The sequence below is a fragment of the Podarcis gaigeae genome (assembly GCF_964106915.1).
Source record: "Podarcis gaigeae genome assembly, chromosome: 7".
Classification (NCBI taxonomy): domain Eukaryota; kingdom Metazoa; phylum Chordata; class Lepidosauria; order Squamata; family Lacertidae; genus Podarcis; species Podarcis gaigeae.
Genome location: NC_139683.1, coordinates 22,837,212 through 22,854,242, shown reverse-complemented (window position 1 = coordinate 22,854,242; position 17,031 = coordinate 22,837,212). Strand labels below are relative to the sequence as shown.

Below are 17,031 nucleotides of genomic sequence, written 5' to 3'. Positions count from 1 at the left end.
TAGTTTAGGATTTCAGCCGAATATATTTATAGTCTTCCCTTTACACATTCAAAAAGGCCCAAAGCGGCAAAAATTTGCACACCAACCAATGCAACAATTTTTAAAAACCTTTTTAAAAACAGCCACCAGGAACAGTTCACACAGGTTGGTATCCAGTCATTATCAAGGAGAGCTTCACATGGCTCAAAGTTACATTGTATAAATAGGCCCTTTGCCTAACAAGCACCCAGGTTAATTCTTGTCCCTGGCATATCGCACATTATGAATCACTAGCCTTTCACAACAATAGTAATGTCAACTGCTGTCAATATTAAAACAAAATTGCTAATTCTTCGCTTGTCAAAACAAACATGCAAATTATTTACAGTCTTCCCACTTTATAAGCTTCCCACTGTGGCCCTTTGTATTCTCCAGTATTTGAGGAGCAATACAGTCTAGAGATCTACATATAGAGGCTTTGTGTGAAAGTGCATATGAGGTATGGAAAATCATGCCCCAAATAGGAATGCCGATCAATTATATAAAATGCCAACTTACTCAAGACTGGTACATTTTAAGTGTACAGCTGTTCTAGCATAACTGTCTCCTGATAGTTACAAAACAGAAGGTCTTAGCAATAAGAGCTCTTTACGCTTGGGGGGAGACCCTCTAATAATAATAATAGTAATAATAATAATAATAATAATAATAATAATAATAATAATAATAATAATTTATTTATACTCTGCCCATCTGGCTGGGCTTCCCCAGCCACTCTGGGTGGCTTCCAAAAAAATACTAAAATACTGTAATACATCAAACATTAAAAGCTTCCCTAAACAGGGATAAATGATGATGGTCAAAGTATGTACAAGCTTTCGTTATACCAGACCTCTGAACTGTTGCTTCAAATCCAATAACTTAACTCAAGACATTCACTTCCATACAAGTTAACCTTACTTTTGTCTTGCCTATTACTTTCTCTCTTATTTACTGGAACCAAAGAGCAATCAATATTTCTGTATCTCCATAGGGCACATAACAAAGAACACAAGGATAACTCTTTACCAGTACTGCAAACTGAAAGTCTATTGCACTTTGACAGAATAACTTAATATTGCTTTTAATGATGAAAACAAGGAAACATTGCCCAATACAAACCTCCAGGAAGGTAAGATTCACTCGCTGTGTCGTCACCATCATCCCCATCTTCATCATCACGGCTCAGCAAGTTGTTGACTGCAAGATTTACATCAAGATTTGTCCGCTGGAGCTCTCTGATAATTACACTCCTAGACTTTCCTTGTAAAACAACTTGTGCCTATACAAAATAGAATGCATTTTAAACAATGTAACATTGTAATTTTCATCAACAGAACCAAATATTTCTGGAGTAGTAGAAGTCAACAATATACTCAATATAAGCATATATCATGTTTAACTGGGAAAAGGTAAACAGGCTGGTTTTGGATAATGCTAGTAAGTAATGTGAAGTCTCAGTAACTTCTGGCTGTGGAGCAGTTTATAAATCTGTAAAAATAAAAATCTATTGCTTATTTCTATTCTTTGCTGCTTAAACATTCCTTTGCTCCACTCCACAGGCTACTTTTAAAGAGGCTACTGATGTTCCTTTTGGGGGACATCCTTAATAATAACTTTCTTATACCCAGTCTTCCAGGAACAAGCCTCCAGCAAAGACATGAAGGATTCATGCCACCCTCGCCTCAAAGCTCATGGCACACAGTGTATATATATGGGTGATTCAGGACTCCTCTCGAAGTAGGTGGAAGGAGTGAGATTCTGACCCCTGCCAAGCCAAACCTCTGGAGCCCCTTGCCAGGAGAATGGGCATGCCAAAACTTCTGACAGCAGCTGTATATTTACTTTCAAATCATGCTAGGCAGGTAACAAATGTGAGAACACGGTCCAGAATTTGGAAGAATCATCTCCTACCACATTAAACATTTGCTCAAATTGCCAGGGGAGGCCCTTCTGCTCATGTGGCTTCAGAGGTGAGGCTGGCTGGGGCACAAGGAAGTGAGTTCACCCAGAATAAAAACTTATGCAACATTTGAAGAAGAAAAAATGTCGTTCAGGGAGGCTTTGGTCTAAGAGGCTGGAGATATTTCATCTGACATATTTTTACCTGACACATTATTTCTTTTGGATATTTGCTGTTTGGTTTTTTAAAGTATGATTATATAGTAGTTCATTTTTAATGAAGTATGCCATTTCAGTAACTCGGTACAGATACGGCAAGGATAAATATCCTGCCAGATAAAAATGATTTTCAGGGACTATTGTGCTTCTCTGTTCCTTGGCTGTACTGAATATGTCAGCGTGTGTCATATAGCACAAAGTCTGCCTCTTATAAATATATTAAAATTAAAAATTAGAAAAGTGATTATCAATTTACAAGGAAGATGTGAATTTACCATTAGAGAATATTAGTTAACAACTTAATGTGAATAAAATCAAAGTGTTCTAGTGCCCAGGTGGGGGTGGAGGATGAGTCCAACAGAAAGAAGGCACAAAAATAATACAAACATGTGCAGTGTCTGAAGAAATTTACCCACAGGCATTATAGGAAACAGAAAGTAATCTCAGAGCAATTATCAATTATCCCTGGGGGTCCAGGGCCAATTAGACTACTCTCAAAGGCCTGAACAACAAGCTCCATCATCTTTACACAATACTAAAGAAATACTAACCAACTAACCTACTTTTAAAATTCTTGCTAACCCTCATGTCAACATTCTTGCTAACCCTGATGTCAACAGAAATTGTTCCTTCTCAATAATCTGTAGTCTGCCTGCTAATCTTTAGAGAATACAGTAGTCAACACAAATGTGTTTTCAAATTTTCGAAAATTAAGTGACTTGCATTATGGGTGGTGTTTATTTCTTTATTCACTGAAATTTGGGCCAGGTGTTTTTCAAAGGCTGACTCAAAATATTTCAGTCCCAAGACCACAAACCAAAATGTGCTCACAGTCAACCTTAGCTTTACATGAATCTGATGCAGATACTCTGCCTTTTCTCATGTTTCCAAACATTGTGAACGTCTAAGGGCACAGAAGCATTCCACCTTCCTCCAATATATATACACACATATGTAAGAAACTTGCAAAATAAAGAAATAAATAAGCAAGCATCTCCCAGTTACTCATTTTCCACAAATTTGAAATATTTCATCACAAGAAAGATTCATACCTGTGAAATGAGTTCTTCTGGAATAACAGATGCTGGAATCACTGGCTGGGGCTGACTACCCAATAGCCCAGATCCTCTATCCCGTCCTGTTCGAATAACTCGCGTTTGCCTCCTGGAATCTCTAGCTCCAGTTGATGATCTACCAGAGGATCCTCCTCCACTTCCTCCGACACCCGAGCTCCAGCGACTCCTGAGGAATTTTAAAAACGGCAATAGATTTATGTGTTTGAGCTATTTCACAAGCTATCATGTATCTGAATTTAACTGTTGACCACAGTACACTAGCCATGTACACTAGCCTTTTAAAATGAAGCTAGAATGTTTGATACAATGGGATCTTTTCTGTACAGCAGTTTTGCAAATGCAATTTCTTTAAAAGACTCCAAAGAATATAAATTCACAAGCTAGTTTGCATTAAGATGCACTTCTTTACTTTCAGCTTTTATTTTTATTCTACATTCCAGCAACTTCTGAAATTATTAACAATGAAGTCATTGCATACATGTGCAAAAGATCAATATGCTTATGTTTACATATCCAAGAGCCATACGTTCTGAGTTACAGAATCAGACTGCTACACTATAAATAATTAAAACAGAACTCCCCCTATTAAATATGACATTTTCTATGCAAAACATTTAAATACTACCACATCTTAATGGCCATATATTGGTTAAAATTATGAATTGCTTCAGAAATAGTCATCCTTCCAGTAAAGATCTCCTTTGGAAGAAAGGGCACAATATAAATATCTTTACCAATAATAAGCGGTAATTTATTTTGAAATATTTGTATTAGTGGAAATGTAGGATATCATTTATTGTTGCTGATGTGATACAAATGCAGCAGGTTTAACTAGAAATCCTCTGTTTACTTCTAAATCATGCTAACTTTCTTCAACAACATACCGGTAAATAACAAAAATGTTCAAATACAGGTCATGACACACATGCAGATATTTTTCCTACGAATGTTTTCATTTGTATTTTTAATTTTAATCCCGTACCACAAAGCAGATTCATGCGACATTTTGAGTCAATTATGTTCCCCTAAAATGAAGTCATTGTTATTCAGGAAAAAAAAATCTAAAAGGACTACCCACAGTAGCAGACATGTTTTTATTACGGTTAAAGTAAATTAGATGGCTTGCAATTGTAGATTTAACATTCCAAACTTAACAGCTTAATAGCATTTTTACAAAAAGCTAGCTAAACTACTTCTGCATTTCGGTGGTCTTATACATACGGGAGACAATGTTATGTGTAGCCACACATAACCAAGCGCAAACAGATGGTAGCCTCAACCCTATCAAAACTTACCCAAGGGTGTTGCCTGCCAGTCTGCCCAGAGTTTCAGAACCAGACAGAAACCATGGGGAATCACTAGTTCTGCCTGGCCTGGATGTCCTTCCTGCCCCTGAGCCACTGCTCAACTTTGAACTGAAAGTAAAAGATGGTAGATCAGTCACAATACAATCCCAAATGGGTTACGAACAAAGCCTGGAATCCCAGGTTTAAATTATCAGGGACTTAGTCTGGTAACACACCAGCTTAAGCAACACCCTTGGGGAATCTTCCATACTTAGCTGCAGTATATGATGTTCTAATATGAAAAAAGAAAAGGCATGTGAAGCATGCCTAATGAATTTAGTGGTTGACAAAATGATGTCCTACTTAAAAAAACAACAACTCGGTGTCAGGAATTATGGTAAGATTGTGAAGTATCTATATAAATGAATGAATATGCATTAGATTATAAATTAATATAATCGTGAGTTAATGTAATGCCCAAAAACCTGTTTAAACCAAACATTAAACGTATCAGATAACAGTTCCCAAAAAATTAATTTTGAGCCAAATAATAACAACGTAGATCCAGAAAACATACCCTGGCAAATGGTAAATATGTAAAAATGTAAGCTCAAACTTGAGCGATTACTGAAATAAATTATCTGAAGTAACTCGTTATGGCACTTATATTTAGGATTGTAAGATTCCGTTCTCATCATTTAATATAAAATATGTCATTAGATTGGCCTTAATTTTGGCTAAGGTCTGTACAGCCATTACCAGTTTGCTAAAGCAAGACACCCCAAAACATGGTTCTCCCACCTCCCGTTTCCATTTTCAATTCTGTGGATGGTTCAGAATCAAAATACCAGGAGAAATGTGTTAGATACTTCTTAAATACACAACAAAAGTAGTCCTTACCCATCATTATTATCAGGTTTACCCAATTCCAATCTGTCTGGCTGAACTAAAAAGCCAATCCTGCAGACTCTACCATCCTAGATTTAAAAGAGAGAGTGTCCAATATTGAAACAATACTAAACTTTAATTATGCAAAAAATAAAAGTTTTCAGCTGTGGGTCAAGTTGGTCTAATTGAAATTGGGAAAACTATATTTAACTATATGAATTAAATATCAGCACAATATTTTTGACAAATATATTTTGAACAAATTACCTCAAGGAGAAATGCAGCATGATTTGGTCCCACCACACACTGTTTAATAGTGGCCTGCTCCAATACATTCAAAGGGGGGTGGCTGAAAACAAAAAGCAAGCATGGGTAACATTTTTAAAGACTCCTTAACTCTGAGAAATAAACCAAGTGGAATATGGAATGTATAATGAATATAGCTGTAACATCTGAAACTGATTAAAGATGAACATTAGTTGCAGCAACCCAATGTATTTTCAGCCATAAGACAAAAAAGAACAAAATGTTAAAAGCCACCAGGGAACATTATACTATATTTCAATAATGTATTTTCCAATACATATCTTTATGAAGCGGTGTTCCCCAAGTGCTATTTTCTAACAATAGCTGTGAAATATACAACAGCAGCAAGTTTTAACCCTGCCTATGCACTTCAATTCATTTAAGTGCTAAACTTATTTTTAATGCTAAACTCCAATTATCATTATCATCATCACCAATACTGATTTACTAATCACCTTCTAAACAACCGTCTTAGGTGATATATACATAAATTAAAACAGTTAAGAACAGAAAAACAAACAAGACATTTAAAACAAGACAAAAAAAAACCCAAGATCAAATAATTAATTTGGATACCAATGAAATAGAAAACCACATCCACATGGCACTTTGACCATCACAAGTACATCAGGAGCTCTTCGTTTCTGCATTTAATTGGGCAACAAGACTTATGTACAGTGGTGCCCCGCAAGACGAACACCTCGCAAGACGAAAAACCCGCTAGACGAAAGGGTTTTCCGTTTTGGAGGCGCTTCGCAAAACGAATTTCCCTATGGGCTTGCTTTGCAAGAAGAAAGCCCGTAGGGAAATCTCCGGGGACCTCTTTTAAATGCTAGCGGTGGGGAGCAAAGCCTTTTCCCCCCCCTCCGGCCTTCAGAAGAGGTCCAGGAAGGCCGGCGGGGGCCGAAAGGCTTTGCTCCCCACCGCCAGCATTTTAAAAGCAGTCCGGGATAGCAGGGAAGCGCTTCCCGCTATCCCGGATGGCTTTTGAAGGCAGACGGGGGGGAGCAAAGACTTTTGCCCCCCGCCCGCCTTCAGAAGAGGTCCTGGACCTCTTCTGAAGGCGGGCGGGGGGGCAAAAGTCTTTGCTCCCCCCCGCCTGCCTTCAAAAGCCGTCCGGAGGCTTTTAAATCGCCCCGGGACAGTCCCAGGGCGATTTAAAAGCCCCCGGGAAGGCAGGCAGGGGGACAAAGACTTTTGCCCCCCGCCCGCCTTCGGAAGAGGTCCTGGACCCCCGGGACAGTCCCAGGGCGCTTTAAAAGCCCCCGGGAAGGCAGACAGGGGGGACAAAGACTTTTGCCCCCCGCCCACCTTCGGCAGAGGTACTGGACCTCTTCTGAAGGCGGGCGGGGGGGCAAAAGTCTTTGCTCCCCCCCCGCCTGCCTTCAAAAGCCGTCCGGAGGCTTTCAAATCGCCCCAGGACAGTCCCCCCCGCCTGCCTTCAAAAGCCGTCCGGAGGCTTTTAAATCGCCCCGGGACAGTCCCGGGGCGATTTAAAAGCCCCCGGGAAGGCAGACAGGGGGGACAAAGACTTTTGCCCCCCGCCCACCTTCGGCAGAGGTACTGGACCTCTTCTGAAGGCGGGCGGGGGGGCAAAAGTCTTTGCTCCCCCCCGCCTGCCTTCAAAAGCCGTCTGGAGGCTTTTAAATCGCCCCGGGACAGTCCCGGGGTGATTTAAAAGCCCCCAGGAAGGCAGGCAGGGGGGACAAAGACTTTTGCCCCCCGCCCGCCTTCGGAAGAGGTCCTGGACCTCTTCTGAAGGCCGACGACCTCTTCCGAAGGCCGACGGGGGCCAAAAGTCTTTGCTCCCCCCTGCCTGCCTTCCCGGGAGAGCGGAAAAACGCAGCGCTGCGTTTCTCCGCTCTCCCGGGAAGGCAGGCGGGGGGAAGCAAAGACTTTCGCCCCCCGCCGGCCTTCAGAAGAGGTCGGGGAACAGACTGTCCCCGGACCTGGTCTGAAGGTGGTTTCCATAGGAACGCATTAATTGATTTTTAATGCATTCCTATGGGAAACCGTGCTTCGCAAGACGAAAAACTCGCAAGACGAAAAGACTTGCGGAACGAATTAATTTTGTCTTGCGAGGCACCACTGTAGTTAGGCAAGTTGCGAAACCAATGTAGAGACAAAATTACTAATTCTGGAAATGGTGAATACGAACACTGAACAACTAAGCAGCTTTGTCCAAGTTCAGGTCTTCCAATTTTGTTGGACTACAGTTCCCATCATTCCTTATCACTGGCCATACTAGCTAGGAATGATGGGTGCCACAGTCCAACAACATTCTGGGGGACGCAAGGTTGCCCTAAAATTACTCTTCCTTTGAAGTTATAGCCTATAACACTATCTCACCTGTTTAAGTTGTATTTGTTGAGCTTCTCTGAAACTTCCCTTAACCTGCAAGAGAAAACAAAGGATCTTTTAGCATTAATAAGTTTCAGTCAAAGCAACACATTTCTGACTAAAATTTACTTTGGCTATTAATAGATCTGTTTATAATGATACAACAAATGCTCATGGTGAGTGAAACCTCAGAACCAGATTAGTAGCTGAGATTTCCAGTTGTCAAGAGACAGGTCAAGTTATGAATATTGTTCTAATTCTCTTCCATTTATATTCCACTGATTTTCTGTCTTGCAACCCAATACATGCGATTCCAAGGCAATCACTCATCCAGGTACTGAAAAGAGCCAGATATGCTTAGCGTAAGCAAGGTACAGTGGTACTTTGGTTTACAACCATAATCTGTTCTGGAGGTCCAGTTGTAAACCAAAACAGGTTGTAACCCAAGGCGCACTTTCGCCAATGGGGCCTCCCAAAAAAACGTGTTGTAATCCAAAAAAAGGGACACACACTTCCAGGTTTAACGTGGTTGTAATCCAGAATGGTTGTAATCCAAAACAGTTGCAAACCAAGGTAGAGGCCTCATGTGCCTTCAGACCATGACCTTAACAAATGCATAAATAGCATTTGGTTAGCAGCTTTAAAAATGGACTCATCTACCAGGGTTGCCGAGCACCCCTTTATGTCACCACTCTCCTAGCCAACATATTCTTTGCTCTTCTAGCTCTAGCACTCCATTATCTGTAGTTCTCCTGTGCCTCAAACTCTGTCCTCTTGCAGTGCCTCGTACCTGTCTGATGCCAACCTGACTTCCTTCAAATTCCTCCACAAAGTCCACCTTTTGCATGAAGTCTTTGTCGAAATCCCTTGGCTGCCATACTACTAAACTCAAGTACATACAATTGAAACAAGTGCATGTTCTTCCCCTGTTTACTTTGTCGTCGTCGTCCCTCACTTTGTGTGATAAACTTAAAGTGGTTTTAGAAGGGAGCCTGTCGTATTCTACTTTATAAAGCACAATATAAATTCAAAGCATTATATGAACAAGACAACATAAGAGCTGAACCATGGATATTTTCTGTTTTCTTCATTATGCACTGGACTTCTTGCATAAGTAACTTCAAGCACACCTTGAAACACACAATTTGCAAGGAGGTAAAGCATGTATAATGTACCCATCTTTCTTTTGGTTTGATCACACGATACACCTGCCTTTGCCAACTTGGTAGCCCCCAGGTGAGTGTTAGAAACTCAGATATATAAGCTGAACACCAAATGGCTCCTTAAGGTAAAAAGGTAAAGCTAAATGACTCCTGGACAGTTCAGTCCAGGTGAATTCGACTATGGGGTAAAGCACTCATCTCTGCTTTCAGTTCAAGGGAGCCAGCGTTGGTCTGCAGACAGCTTTCCGGGTCATGTGGCCAGCATGACTAAACCGCTTCTGACACAATGGGACACCGTGACTGGTGCCAGAGTGCACAGAAACACTGTTTACCTTCCCGCCATAGCGGCACCTATTCATCTACTCGCGCTGGTATGCTTTCGAACTCGTAGGTTGGCAGGAGCTGGGACACCCACATGACCTTAAACCAGGGTTACAGTCACTAAAATGGGGTACCTAGTTGTCATTTGGGGGCCAGGCGACTTGACAGTCATATTTTTCAATACAACTTTTTGGTTCCTGAAATTCACTCTGATGCTGCAGATAAAATATAATGGATAGGATGTGCTGCTAGTGTGTGAAAACAGCCAAGATCCAAGGATCCCCAGGCATGGACCGCTAGATGGTGAAGACATCAGGTGCCATCCTGGTGCCCGGGCATCTTCACTTGGTCGCAAGTAGCCAATAGCCAGGTGCAAAATGTGCCTGGTGAATTCCAAACACTGTTTTAGATTACAATTCCCATTGGCCCCAGCCGGAACCACTGTGCACAAATGAATTCAGCCTCATTTTATGTATGCCCCTCCTTACCTACTTGGGCCAACCTTACTGTTAACATGTCTGCCTGTTCAGCAGCAAGTGCCCTGCCACTGGGAAATGAGCAGTTGTCTTACAACAGCCTTCTAGCCAGGGTGGGGCAAATAAGCGCACCATCACCCAGAGTTCTGCTTTATTCCCACTCCATTCCAAGGATATATGTTTTTGAAAGAAAGAAAAATTTAAAATTTGTGACATAACAATTGACAGCCTCTATTTAAAGAATGAAAGCTCATTTTAACGACAGGAGCAATTTAAGACAGGACTGCTGAAAAACTCACTGAAGAAAGCAGGATGAGTACACAACAAAAGCCTCATCTAGAAAAGCCCCCAAAGACTTTCCCTGACTGAGGGTAGATTCTTCATGATCACAATAACCCTTTAATTAAGTGATCCTGCAGAAAAACAGCCCCTACAGTAACTCAAAGAGATCAATATTTAAATTTGTATTATGAGCTAAAGTTACATTCCACCACTTGGACTTTCCTTTGCTCTGTTTTTCAGCTTTAGTTGTGTTGTCTACCCAGCCAGCCATCAAGAAGAATGTTTGAGTGCTTGTTGTAAGAAGTGAGGGTTAGTTTATTCTGCAGTTATTACGATGAGTAGAGGAGGACTGGGCACTTATTGCAAAAAGGTGAAATAATGAGGCAACCTAAAGCAAGCTAAAATACATCTACCCCAAGTAATTCTTCAGTCCTTTAAAGCACTCAATATACTCAAAATCATTTTTTTCTTCTTTTTCTTGTGATGCTAGACGGCAAAGGATGAAAACAAGCCTAGAGGAATAAAAACACTGCTGTGCAATCTACAGTTGGCTGGCTGGCTGGCTCTGCTGTAACAGGCCTAATTTCTGATTTTCCCAGTACATGCAGCTCAGCATGAGGCCTTTCCAAGGTTTCTGGGAAGAAATATCAATCCAGCAACCAGTAAAAATAAAAATCCAATGGATTTCTACAATTAGTTTCCAATCACTGTTAGCCTTTTAGTCCTTTATATAGCAAACAGTAAACAAAAGATCCTTGACCGTCCAACAGAAAGGAAGATCTATGGAAAAGTTTGTTTTTCATTATGGAATCTAAAGCTGAGACACCTAATCCAGCATTAAAGCTAAACTCACTGCCTTGTCCAAAGTAGCTCAGTTCATGAAGAATTAGGTGAAAGAAGACTGTAGCTATTGGCAAAGTCAAGCTTTTGAGCTTATTTATTAGATGAATATACTACTCTTCTTAATAAGATCTCAAGACTTGTCCTCAGCACCACTCCACACAAGTTTTTACTTTCTAAGTTATAGCATAAACTATTCTATTTTGTTTTACACCTTTTCATAGCCTTGTTCACTGTATCCATAACATCCTTAGCATCATAGAGTTGGAAGAGACTCCAAGGATCATCTAGTCCAAGCTTCCTCAAACTCGGCCCTCCAGATGTTTTGAGACTACAATTCCCATCATCCCTGACCCCTGGGCCTGCCAGCTAGGGACCATGGGAGTTGCAGGCCAGAAACATCTGGAGGGTCGAGTTGGAAGAAGCCTGATCTAGTCCAACCCCCTGCAATGTAGGAATCTTTCACCCAATAACCCACAACCCTGAGATTAAGAGTCTAATGCTGACTGAGCTATCCCTCAGGTCAAACAAAAAATATGCCAGTCATCTAATTCCTGGTGTTCACACTAAATGCTCTGTTAACATGACCTTTACATATCCAATTAGGTAAGTTAACCTGCCTTTTCCTTCCTTTGGACTGGCCCTCACCTCTTCTCCATCCGTGAAGAAGGACTGGCTAGCACTATGCCCCTCCAAAACACCCCATCTTGAAATGTGGCTGCCCCACCTAACAAGGAAAGCTGGCGACGAGGCTGCCCTACAGGCATCTGCATCATCGGCACTGCTCTCAGGAGGCAACACTACCAGTCCAAGAATGCCATTTACACCAAGCATGCCACCTAAGGCAATGTGAAGACAATTTTCAAGGTTATTTAGTTTGAGAAGCCAAACTCTATCAGTGCAAACTACTTGGGAAGGGATATCATTATGCCATGGCTGGGCCTCAAGCAGTCTGGCTAGACATATTCCAGACTCCAGGCTAATAAAGTTAGCCACTGCTGCAACAGGCAATGACTGCAAGTGTTTTAGTATTTTCCACGATGTGGATTACATTTGTGCTTCATGTTTTTGTGTCATTGTTCCCCCCCCCCTTTCTGTTCTGTGCACATATAGGGTAAGCCCCCTCACAAAACAGGCTCCTGTACTTGTACTCTGAACCACCTGCCTTACATAAGAAGTGAAAGGAAATCAGAAGTGGAGCAGTTAACATGAATTGCAATTAGATCAAAAATACATTTCACTGGTAATACATTTCTCTCTGTGTTCATTTCAACAATACAATTGCTAACCTTTCAACAAGGTGATCTCACGATGAGAAGGGGAAGACTGTGATTCACTAAAGGTTAGGAAATAAAACCACTAAGAAGAGTAGCCTTGTTTTTTTAAAAAAAAAGGTAAAGGACCCCTGGACGGTTAAGTCCAGTCAAAGGAGACTATGGGATTGCTGCACTCATCTCACTTATCTCACTTTTCAGGCTGAGGGAGCCAGCGCTTGACCACAGACAGCTTTCTGGGTTGTGGAGCCAGCATGACTAAACCAATACTGGTGCATGGAGGACCATGACAATGCCAGAGTGAATAAGTTCAAATTTACTATCCTCCTTTCCCACACTTTCCACTTCTGATGGGCTGGTGGCCTGGGGGGAGGGAAGGGGGAACCAATACTTTTCTTCTTCTTTTTATTAATTTTTATTGAATGATTTTATGTTACAAAAAAAATACAGCCATACTACCACCAAACATAACCAAGAAACAAAAATTACATACATCAATATTTAGTTTGTTATTTGGTATTTACCATCTTATTTCCTCCCAAACATTGCATAGAAAAACACTCATATGTGTAGACACCCCCACATACCCACACCCGCACACGAAATGAAAGTAAATATTTTTCCCAATACTTTTCTAATGTATGAAGCTCTTTCCACCTAGTCATATTCTTACTCTGAGCAGCTAGCATTTTTCTAGCTGGTGAGTGTGGAAAGTCCCAGGCTTTCTCCAAATCTGGAGAGGGGGCAGGGATCACCACTGCAGGGCAATGCTTGCTGAGACTCCCTTCACAGCCCACACAGTTGGAAGAAAGCTAAAGACTGTACTTCCAAGGTACTTCACACACCTCTGAAGGGCATCACCAAAACAAGTTTTCCTCTACAGCTCCCACTACAAAAAAGGCAGGCTTGTTTTTGTACCACACTTGGACACAGCATAATTCCATGGACATTTTCCCACCTGGGAAATGCCCCAAAGTCCTGCTGTACTTTGTCCCGCTAAACGAAAGTCCCGCTAAACGAAAGGGTTTTCCGTTTTGGAGGCGCTTCGCAAAACGAATTTCCCTATGGGGTTGCTTCGCAAGACGAAAAAATCTTGCGAGTCCCTGTGAGGTTTTTTTTTTCTTTTTCCCCCTTTTCCTAAGCCGCTAAGCCGCTTAACAGCTGATCCGCTGATAAGCCGCTTAACAACTGATCGCTAGAAGCCGCTAGACCGCTGTAGCGCTAATCCGCTAAGCTGTCAATGGGCTTGCTTCGCAAGACGAAAAAACCGCTAGACAAAGAGAATCGCGGAACGGATTCTTTTCATCTTGCGAGGCACCACTGTATATCCAAGTCCCTGAAACAGTAAAATTACTTAGTGCCACCAATACCTTATTTAAAGTATCCTGTTCCCTTTTAAGTGTTGCAATTAAAGAAAAATGTTGACGAACCAGAAAAGACTCAGAAGGGAACGACGAGAATAGTAAAGGCTGTGGAATAATCATGAGATAAGCCTAAAGAGAAGCAGGGATTCTTCACTGTAGGGGACTCTGAAAAATTAGGATTGATGTGCACAAACTAATTAAACTCTGGGATGGGCCCCACTTACCCATGTGTCACATGCACACTCCAAAGCCACATCATATATTGTTTCAAGTTCATTAATGTCATCTAGAGATCTATTATGAAGTGGGAAACTGGGCAGGTTCAAAGTTGTATTTTGGGGTTTTTTAGGTGACCACTGAGAGGAAGTGTGTGTGTGTGTATCTTTATTAAACACATTCATGAATCTATTTGTAAACAAACTTTGGGAGCCAGGGAGTTAATAAGTGAGTAAACTAAAACTAACACTGTCCAGAGTATATATCTCAAAACTCTTGGGGGAGCAGAACAATACATCAATATGCCAGGTATTTGTAGCATAAAATCTCCAATCATTTCAACTGAATTGGAGCAGAAATCAAGAGTAACACTGAAATTAATGAATACTGTGGACTGCATCCTTATCTGTTATAGCTTCTTGAAAGCATAGAGTAGAGGTTCCCAGCTATGCTCCTTTAAAACCGTTTGAGAATGTTTTGTCCTCAGGGTGCTGTCTCTTGGAGCCACAGCCCAATGCGAGCTCCAAACGTTTAGACCTCAAACTATGTAAGATTTCAACAAAATATATAGGGTTGAATCCAAAGAAAAATAGCTGAATGTATGTTTCACTGAAATCAGTGGAACAAGTAATTAACCTTCTCTAATTTCAATGGGACTTAAGATTAACTAACTCGGTCCAGATCCAATCTACAGCATCTAGATAACTGCAGAATACCCTGTTCTAGCTAAGCATGAGGATATTTTAAATAGTGTAATGGAATTTTGGAAAGGTAGGGAGAGTTCCAAAAGCACTACAGTACACACAAGCGGAAACACAGAGTTGTTGCCAAAATCACCTTCCCAGATCATGCTGGACATCGCTCCCTTTTAATGTATAATACTTAGCCCATGTTTCATAAACATGACATTTTTAATTTCCCTGCCACACAGTTTTGTTGGCTGGTAGGGGAAGGAAAACATTACAACGGCAGATATTTGTATTCTTGTTGCATTCTTCTTGTTATTATTTTTAAGTGTCTAATGGCTGTCTGCTAGACACAGTAAACTGAACTGATACACATTACATATTAACAAAGCTTAGTAAAACATATCTAGATTCTAATTTGAACAATCTTCTACTGAAGGCACATGCTTTTTAATCGGTAAAGAATGGCCTGATTTAACAGTTAGATCTTAACGCTGAAGCAGCAGATACGCAAATAAACAGCTGCTCCAGGCAGTGTCACAAAACATGATAGTACACCACTGTTACAGGAAAACTATGGACTTGTGGTCCTAATTTATTTTATCCCTTTATGATGCTGTACACCAAAATACATGGTCAAAAGCGGGATAGTAAGAGGCAGTTAAATGTTGGTTTACCAATCCTAAATTGTACTGTATTCCATCTTCTGCCCTGTGAATCAGAACTAAAATCCTGCTTACCCTCACCAAGGGAGACGTTCTGAATCCCTAATTCCTGAGTAGAGAGGCTTTTCAACACCTTTTAAATATAGAAGAGCTTCCCCTCTCTTAAGTCACCATGATTACAAGTCACAAGTGCTATGGCACCAAGCATGTCGACTCAAAAGGGTATTTGATATTAATGCCATTCTACATCAGAGAAGAAAATATATACCCAAAAGGTAAAATTAATATTTATTACTCATCTGCTTCTGGTTTCATGTGATCAACATAAAAAAACCAATTCACACAGCAATGAAATAGGTACACAAAAATAACCTGATTTTTCCAACAGTCAAATTGTGATCATTAATTAGTGGGAGCCATTTTGATAGTGCAAACAGATACATGGTGTGCAGTAGCTATCAGGTGTCTAACAATGGCCAGGGAATCCCTAAGTCAAATCCCCACTTGGTCATGGAGCTCACTGTGTGAACTTCAGCCAGTCACTTCCTCACAGTTTAACCCAGGGGTAGGCAACCTAAGGCCCGTGGGCCAAATGTGGCCCAATTGCCTTCTCAATCCGGTCCGTGGACAGTCCGGGAATCAGCGTGTTTTTACATGAGCAGAATGTGTGCTTTTATTTAAAATGCATCTCTGGGTTATTTGTGGGGCATAGGAATTCATTCATATATATTTTCCAAAATATAGTCCGGCCTGCCACATGGTCTGAGGGACGGTGGACCGGCCCACGGCTGAAAAAGGTTGCTGACCCCTGTCCTAACCTAATGGACAGGGTTGTCTCAAGAATAAAAAGGGGAGGAAGAATCATGTATGCCAAGCTAAGCTTCTCTACAATCAGACCAAAAAGCTCTGCAATAGTCAAACATGTTCTATCCTTGTGAGCATTTGTTATTACGTCAGTAAAAATGAACAACCGGAATAAAGTTGTCCTTTAAAAGTGTTTGCATAAATGAAACCAAATCTATGCTTTTCCAACTAACAATTCAAAAACAAATGCCCATATTTAGGAAATAATTTTATGAATTTATGAAATAATCATTTGTTGCTAAGAAGTTATAGCTACCAACAGCCATTTTATAACGTGTTTTGTACATTTAAGTCTGCACTAAAATTGGCATTCCTCACTATCACAACTTCATGAACAATTTGGTTATGATTCTAAAGTTACAGCCATAATCAGTGTCACCAGGAAGAAACCAAATACCATGGGACCCAGTGGGATATATATCTAGGCAAACATATTTAGAACATGGCTGTAGAAGTTACATGAAGATGCTGGTGTACTTGCCTCACACTATTAATGTACTATCTCCACCCTTCTATGACAGAAACATGCCAAATTCATAGACATTACTGAGGCTGCAGCCAATCTCTGAGGTGGTATTTCTCTTAGCACATGACACTCACTGCAGTGTTAAATGTGTCACCAGGTCATTCAAGAGAAAGAAACCACACCCAGACAGGCAGGCCCGTAATAGTTTGGATAAGATGTAATCCTCACATTGATGTACGTTACTTGCTAAATATTTAGCTTTTCATTTTCTACTGAAACCTTTTTCAGACATCTTTCTTAGATAAGCATACAATCCTATGCACACTCATCTGGGAATAAGCCCCACCAAAACACAGGGGTATTATTTCTGAGTAAATAT

General features: G+C 40.8%; 1 protein-coding gene across 19 annotated transcripts in view; it reads right to left on the bottom strand.

Moving 5' to 3' along the window:
• Positions 1-17,031, bottom strand: part of UBR5 (ubiquitin protein ligase E3 component n-recognin 5) — a 69,034-nt gene that overhangs the window by 50,341 nt on the left and 1,662 nt on the right. For 15 of the 19 annotated variants that reach the window (XM_083749757.1, XM_083749761.1, XM_083749762.1 and 12 more), the window contains exons 2-7: positions 8,045-8,089; positions 5,657-5,738; positions 5,402-5,478; positions 4,511-4,630; positions 3,192-3,381; positions 1,141-1,300 (exon numbers count right to left, since the gene is read on the bottom strand). In XM_083749757.1, the coding sequence (XP_083605883.1) occupies positions 1,141-1,300; positions 3,192-3,381; positions 4,511-4,630; positions 5,402-5,478; positions 5,657-5,738; positions 8,045-8,089 (674 nt within the window). The remainder of the gene's footprint in view (positions 1-1,140; positions 1,301-3,191; positions 3,382-4,510; positions 4,631-5,401; positions 5,479-5,656; positions 5,739-8,044; positions 8,090-17,031) is intronic. The other 4 variants (XM_083749749.1, XM_083749751.1, XM_083749750.1 and 1 more) reach the window with 1 other exon arrangement.